Here is a 7,678-nt window from a genome sequence, read left to right as displayed (position 1 = left end):
CCTTCCTTCCTTTCCTCCTTTCTTTTTCTTTCTTTCTTTCTTTTTCTTTCTTTCTTTCTTTCTTTTTCTTTCTTTCTCATTTATTTCTTCCCTTCCTTCCTTCCCTTCCCTTTCCCCTCCTTCCCCCTTCCTTCCTTCTTTCCTTCCATCCCTCCTTCCTTTCTTTCTTTCTTTCTTTCTTTCTTTCTTTCTTTCTTTCTTTCTTTCTCTTTCTCATTATTTATTTCTTCCCTTACTTCCTTCCCTTCCCTTTCCCCTCCTTCCCCCTTCCTTCCTTCCTTCCTTCCTTCCCTCCTTCCTTTCTTTCTTTCTTTCTTTCTTTCTTTCTTTCTTTCTCTTTCTCATTATTTATTTCTTCCCTTACTTCCTTCCCTTCCCTTTCCCCTCCTTCCCCCTTCCTTCCTTCCTTCCTTCCTTCCTTCCTTCCTTCCTTCCTTTCTTTCTTTCTTCCTTTCTTCCTTCCTCCCTCCCTCTTTCCTTCCTTCCTTCCTTCCTTCCTTCCTTCCTTCCTTCCTTTCTTTCTTTCTTTTCTTTCTTTCTCTCCTTTTTCTCTTTTTCTTTCTTTCTTTCTCATTATTTTTCCTCCCTTCCTTCCTTCCCTTTCCCTTTCTTTCCCCTCCTTCCCCCTTCCTTTCATTTCTTTCTTTCTTTCTTTCTTTCTTTCTTTCTTTCTTTCTTTCTTTTTCTTTCTCCTTTTCCTTTTTTCTCATTTTTTATTTCTTCCCTTCCTTCCTTCCCTTCCCCCTTCTTCCCCCTCCTTCCCCCTTCCTTCCTTCTTTTTTTTTCTTTCTCTCCTTTTCCTCTTTTTCTTTCTTGTTATTTATTTCTTCCCTTACTTTTTTATTTCAAAATTTGTGTTTTTATTTTATTCTTCCCTGCCAGGGCACTCTTGACCCACGTATGGGCTCGACTGCAGTTGTAAATGGAGGATTACCTGGATGACCACCTTATACTGAACGTCGTAGGGTGAGCCTGTATAGTTTCCTAATCTGGACTACCGGGAAGGGCTGAACAGTCTGGGCTGTGGCAACAACACCCGGGCACAATTTTAGCAGGAAAAATGGTGCAACAATGTGGAGCAATTTTGCAAACCCACAACACAATCTCTACCCCCCCCCCACACACACACACACCCCCGCATCAACCCTGCTGGAGTTTCTTTCCAGGATTCCCAGATCTTTTGGGTCCAAGGTAAAGATGTACAACTGGACATTTGTATCTTATTTTATTTATTTATTTTATTTCATTCATTTAATATTTATATTGCTTTGATTTATTTGACACGTATGCGGGGCCACTCCAGGCGGCTTAAGACAATGAAAAGGAAGAAATGCAAAGTGTGTAAGCAGAACAGAAGTAAAATAACAGAGCCCTAACAGAAGCAGTGAAAAGGAATAGGACGGTAATAACAATACATCAATAGGGTGACCAGAAAACATGGATGGGTGGAGAGCAGAGGTGGGGAGGTGGGTTTTGCCGTCAGTTCAACAGCCCCCCCTCCAGCGTGGAACTCCCCCATTGGGACCTGAGGCCCACCCACCGAGACAGGTCTTCAGGCTCCTATGGAAGGAGGGTGGGGGCAGAGGTTATCCTACAGCAGGGGTCTCCAAACTCGGCCCTTTTATGACTTGTGGACTTCAACTCCCAGAATTCCTCAGCCAGCATGTCTATCTGAGGAATTCTGGGAGTTGAAGTCCACAAGTCTTAAAAGTGGCCAAGGTTATCCTACAGCAGGGGTCTCCAAACTCAGCCCTTTTATGACTTGTGGACTTCAACTCCCAGAATTCCTCAGCCAGCGTGCCTGGCTGAGGAATTCTGGGAGTTGAAGTCCACAAGCAGGGGTCTTCAAACCTGGCCCTTTTATGACTTGTGGACTTCAACTCCCAGAATTCCTCAGCCAGCGTGAGGGAACTAGGACCCTTTTATGACTTGTGGACTTCAACTCCCAGAATTCATGTGTGTGTCCACACTTGGCCACTTTTAAGACTTGTGGACTTCAACTCCCAGAATTCCTCAGATAGACATGCTGGCTGAGGAATTCTGGGAATTGAAGTCCGCAAGTTGCCAAGATGCTTGGTGAGACCATCATTTCTCAGACTTGGCCACCTTAAGGTGTGTGAACCTCAGCTCCCAGAATTCCCTGCGCCGGGCTTGAGAAAAGCTGGCCTAGACCTTTTTTCCACCTCGACACCCTCCAGAACCACCCGCAGAAGAAGGAAGAGAACCTGCTGAAGACTGGCGTCTCCCCTTCTCTCCACCCTCGGCTAGCCAGAAGGACACCATGACCAAAGAAGGCCAAGACAAATCCATTAATCCTGGTCTTGGGGTGCCTCTTCTCTTTATTCATCTTGTGTTTCGCCCTTTCTTGGTGACATGTAACCACGGGCAGATACCACAAGATGTTTCTGTTCAATGTTTTGAGCACTCTTTTGGCAAAAAGGGGTGAGGAACACAAGCGGCCTTTCCATGTGTGGTTTCGACGTGGGCTGAGCTTTGAGCATTGTCTGATGACCATTTGAGTTCCAGTAGACACTTCTCCAGACCTTCAGCCACGGAGGGAGGAGAAAGGCACCCTGAGCAACTTCAAGCTGGATCTGCCCACCTTGGAGCCAAGCAAGTAACACCCGCCCAGATATTCAACATCTACTTTCTACTGATCCAGGATGAGGAAATGGCCCCAAAGCTTTAGGTACAGGATTCGCAAAGAGGCTGTGGGCAAATCCGACCTCAACCTCAGTGTTCCAATATCTCAGGGGCTGCCATAAAGAAGAGGGAATTAAGCTCTTCTCCAAAGCACCTGAAGGCAGGACAAGAAGCAAGGGATGGAAACTAATCAAGGAGAGAAGCAACCTAGAACTAAGGAGAAACTTCCTGACAGTGAGAACAATTAATCATTGGAACAGCTTGCCTCCAGAAGCAGTAAATGCTCCAACACTGGAAGTTTTTAAGAAGAGACTGGACAGCCATTTGTCCGAAATGGTGTAGGGTTTCCTGCCCGAGCAGGGGGTTGGACTAGATGACCTCCAAGGTCCCTTCCAACTTTACTATTATTATTATTATTAACCTTAGCATCTTTGAGAGATGTGGACTTTGGCTCCCAGAACTCTGAAAGGGTATAGGATCTCCTGCTTGAGCGGGGGGTTGGACTAGAAGACCTCCAAGGCCCCTTCCAGCTCTATGCTGATTGATAATTCCCCAGCCAGCAGGTCTGGTATTGTGTCATCCTTGGTGCTCTCCGAGCTCGGTTACTTTCTTGCAGACGTTGCGTGACCCAATGAGGTACCACCATCAGAGCATAAGCTCTGATGATGTTACCTAGCTGGGTCATGAAATGTCTTCAAGAAAGCAGCCAAGCTCAGAGAGCACCAAGGACCCCCCACAGTTCCTCTTCCTCCTCCTCCTCCTCCTTCTAGCACTGATGATGTTACCTAGTTGGGTCATGAAATGTCTTCAAGAAAGCAACCAAGTTCAGAGAGCACCAAGGACCCCCCACAGTTCCTCCTCCTCCTCCTCCTCCTCCTCCTCCTCCTCCTAGCAGTGATGATGTTACCTACTTGGGTCATGAAACGTCTACAAGAAAACCTCCAAGCTCAGAGAGCACCTCCACCTCCGCTACAAATATCGTCTTCCCTTGGGATGCCAACACTGTCCCTCTGTCCCACCACCCTTCAATCCATACCCAAACCTCTCAGTTGGCTGGAAGTAAAAGAACGGGAGGTCTAGGACGTCTGCCCAATACAGTGCAAGGCTCCATCCGGTCATTCTAACCCCCATAGATCAGGTGTCTCCAAACTTGGCCACTTTAAGACTTGGGGACTTCAAGTCCCAGAATTCCTCAGCCAACCCCCAAACTTGGCAACTTTAAGACTTCAACTCCCAGAATTCCTCAGCCAGCCCCCAAACTTGCCCACTTTAAGACTTGGGGACTTCAAGTCCCAGAATTCCTCAGCCAGCTGGCTGAGGAATTCTGGGACTTGAAGTCCACAAGTCTTAAAGTCGTCAGGTTTGGAAAGCCCTCTGTAGACGACCCCCCTCCCTGCCCCAAATGGGAACCCCTCCCCCACAAGCATCAACGGGAGACCCAGAGATGGCAAAGAACGGCTTCTTGTCCAGCCCACCCAACCGGGGTCTAATCTGCCACATCCACAATCAGAGGTGCCACGTAGTCCGAGTGGCGGATCCCGAAGGTCAAGCCACGGAGTGGATTGTGCTGTGGGATTTGGGGAGGGGGGCAAGAGAAGAAAAGGAAAAAAAGGCGGTGTTACTTCTGGGGGGGGATAGAAAGAGGGGGCGGGCTAGAAAGCTGCCCCACGTCATGGGTTACGACCGTGATGGGCAAGCTCCATCACGGTCGTAACTGGAGGATTCCCTGTATGGGCAGAGGGCAAGGAAGCAAACGATTGAAAGGAAGGGCTGACTCCGGGAGCAGCCCCCTCCCCCTGCCTCCTATGGCCCCTTGGCTGCATGGGACCCCCACAGAAGCCCCCCCCCCAATTGCACGCCCTCACCTTCTCCGGACTGTAGGCCCCGGGGCCGGGAATGATGGTGGTGTCCCCCGGGAGCATGTTCCGCGCAATGATGCTGTAATGCGGGGGGCGGTTCTTGTAGACCCCGGTGTCCACCACGCGGTAATTGCACGGTCCTGGAGTCTGTGGGGGGAGGGAAGTCGAGCATCACAAACTGTCTACCCCACCCCTCAGGGTCCCAGCCCGTGGGCCCCATACAGAATGCGCCAGCGTGGAAAGTAACGGGGGAGGGGTAACTTTGCCCATGAAACCCCTCTGTTGTATGAGTCGCTCTGGCTTCCAGTTTCCTTCCGGATGCAATTCAAGGTGCTAGTCCTCACCTTTTAATGCTCTCTAAGGGTACAAGGGCAGATTACCTTCAGGGTCACCTTTCCCTAAAGACATTAACTCATCCTACTGGGTCAGATAGGGTGTACACACTCCTGGTCCTTTGCCCTAAATGTTACCATCTGATAGAAGCCAGGAAGGGCGCCTTCTCCCTGCAGCCCCTGCCCCATGGAATAGAAAACAGAATAGAATAGAATAGAAAATAGGGAACAGAATAAATAGAATAGAACAGAAGAGAAGAGAAAAGAAGAGAAAATAAGGAATATAATAGAATAGAATAATGAATATAATAGAATAGAATTAGAATAGAATAGAATAGAATAGAAGAGAAGAGAAAATAGGGAAGAGAAGAGAAAATAAGGAATAGAATAGAATAGAATAATGAATAGAATAGAATAGAATAGAATAGAATAGAATAGAATAGAATAGAATAGAATAGAATAGAATATAGGGAATAGAATAGAAGAGAAAAGAAGAGAAGAGAATAGTAGAATATAGAATAGAATAGAATAGAATAGAATATCAAGAGAAGAGAAGAGGTTGGAAGGGACTTTGGAGGTCATCTAATCCAACCCCTGTTCAAGCAGGAGACCCAAATGTCTGTCCAATAATAAATAAAGGAGGCCTGCCACCCTCCTGCCCCATGGCAGTTGTTTTCGACCAAAGCCCACCCACCCCTTAATAAGAGGGCTGCCCACGGAAGACCCCCCCAGGCTGGTTTTGAGGCTGGGCGTGACTGTTCTGGGGCATAAACCAGCTGCCCAGTCAGGGGTCCTTCTACTCTACCACCCAGCCCCCCTTCAAATGGGTACCCCAGGAGGCCTTAATTTTTGGCCTCAGTTTCCCTAGTGGAATTTTGTCAGCCAGGGTGCAAAAGGCTTAGCGACTCCCTCCTCCAGACCGGCCGACCGTTTTGGAACACCCCGTGGTCTCTGGTCTGAGCACTCTGTCCATGCTCAGGGCTATCTGTGCTGGGGGGGGGAGAGAATGCCCCGCGGCTGGATTTCCCGCCCGCAGCCCGTTCCCCCCTACCCGGCTGAGGTCCTCGTAGAAGCTCCCGACGGCGCTGCGTCCGAAAATGGAGTAATTGGGAGCCGAGCTCTTCCCGATCACTTTGGGGCCCAGCATGGGAGGGAGGCCGTAAGCAGCGGGCCCTGGGGGGGGGGACAAGGGAGGGCACAGTCAGGGCTCAGGGTGATGGTGGGGGCTTTGCTGGGAAGGAGGAAGCAGCACAAAGCAATGCAAAGTAACAGAACACAAAGCAAAACAAAGCAATGCAAAGAAATGGAACATAAAGCAACACAAAGCAACACAACACATAGCAAAACATAGCAACGCAAAGCAATGGAACATAAAGTAAAACAAAGCAACACAAAGCAACACAATACATAACAAAATAGCAACACAAAGAAAAACAAAGCAACTCAAGGTAAAGCAAAGCAGTGCAAAGCAATGCAACACAACCCAACAAAGCGACACAGAGCAATGAAATGCAATGCAACGCAAAGCAACGCAACGCAATGCAATGCAAAGCAAAGCAAAGCAAAGCAACACAAAGCAATGGAACACAAAACAAAAAAAGCAACACAAAGCAACACAACAGATAGCAAAACATAGCAACAGAAAGCAGCACAAGGCAAAGCAAAGCAGTGCAAAGCAACGCAATACAATACAACAAAGCAACCCAAGGCAAAGCAAAGCAACACAACACAACAAAGCAACACAAAGCAACCCAACCCAACGATGCTCCTTAGCTGTGTACATGCATTCAACAAAGGAAGAGGGGATTCAACCACACAGTTGTGGAGACCCCCCCCCCTTGGTGGATCCCCCCCACACACATGAGAGTTTGCCACGTCAGCATTGCGAGATGTGATGGCAGCCACTCTTGTAAGGCAACAACGCAAAGACGGCAGCTCCCTCAGTCGGACCAGATCGGCAAGCATAGTGTGCAGCATCCCTGACCCTCATTTTGATTTTTGTGTGGCCTACACATCCCCCTCAACTTACGACGACGACAAGCGGGACCAGAATTCCCAATGCTATGCCAGGCAGTCGTTAAATGAGTCACATTCAATTCTACAATGTGTTACGTTTTGCCACAGTTGTTAAGTGAAACAGTGCAGTCGTTAAGCAAATCCCTCTTCCTCCTTTGGCTTCGCTTGTCGGAGGGCAGCTGGGAATGTCGCAAATGGCAACAATGCGACGATACAACTGTCATATATACACGTGCAGGCTGCCAAGCGCCTGAATTTTGATCATGTCATCATGGGGAATGTCGTCGTAAGCGGTCGTAAGCGTGAGGACTGGTCGCAAATCCCCCTTTTTCCTGTGCCGCTGTCATTCTGAACGGTTTTAAGTCAAGAACTAGTTGCACATTAAAAGGGTGAATTTACTATGGCCTGGGAAAGCCTCTTAATACAGATCTCTTCGTCTAATTTGGGGGAGAAGTTAAGTAGTGAGCTTAACTATGGACTAGCCACTTGTGCGACTAAATGGCCAGCTGGTAGTCTGGGCTGCTGTCAGGGTCCGACTGGGTCCACCCTGCCCCTCACCTGGTGTCTGCTCATTCTGGAAGTCCTTTGTCCGCGAAGCCATTGAATAATTTGGGGCACATGGATAAGCCAACTTCCCAGCTTTCTCCGGAGAATAGCGACCTGCGAGTGAAAGCAAAGGAGGGGTTCTCTTTGGTCTGAGAGCCAGGAGGAGCTCAAGAGGAAGGGGAGATGAAACACGTGCTGCCCTTCCCCAAACATAACAGAACATCACAGGAGCCGCCAGTGTTGCCAGCACCCACAACTGATTGATTGTTCTCACTGATAGGA

General features: G+C 48.6%; 1 protein-coding gene across 2 annotated transcripts in view; it reads right to left on the bottom strand.

Annotated features, from left to right (window-relative positions):
- Positions 1 to 4,043: 4,043 nt before the first annotated feature.
- Positions 4,044 to 7,678, bottom strand: part of ODF3B (outer dense fiber of sperm tails 3B) — a 29,030-nt gene continuing 25,395 nt past the window's right edge. For both annotated transcript variants that reach the window (XM_039318643.1, XM_039318644.1), the window contains 4 exons: positions 7,409 to 7,510; positions 5,886 to 6,007; positions 4,509 to 4,649; positions 4,044 to 4,210 (listed from right to left, as the gene is read on the bottom strand). In XM_039318643.1, coding sequence (XP_039174577.1) covers positions 4,130 to 4,210; positions 4,509 to 4,649; positions 5,886 to 6,007; positions 7,409 to 7,510 — 446 coding nt within the window. In that variant the 3' untranslated portion in view covers positions 4,044 to 4,129. The remainder of the gene's footprint in view (positions 4,211 to 4,508; positions 4,650 to 5,885; positions 6,008 to 7,408; positions 7,511 to 7,678) is intronic.

Source organism: Crotalus tigris, unplaced genomic scaffold (genome assembly GCF_016545835.1).
Source record: "Crotalus tigris isolate CLP2741 ecotype Arizona unplaced genomic scaffold, ASM1654583v1 scf7180000021456.382230, whole genome shotgun sequence".
NCBI classification, from domain to species: domain Eukaryota; kingdom Metazoa; phylum Chordata; class Lepidosauria; order Squamata; family Viperidae; genus Crotalus; species Crotalus tigris.
The sequence above is the reverse complement of the archived record's forward strand: the minus strand, read 5'-3'. Positions and strand labels throughout refer to the sequence as shown.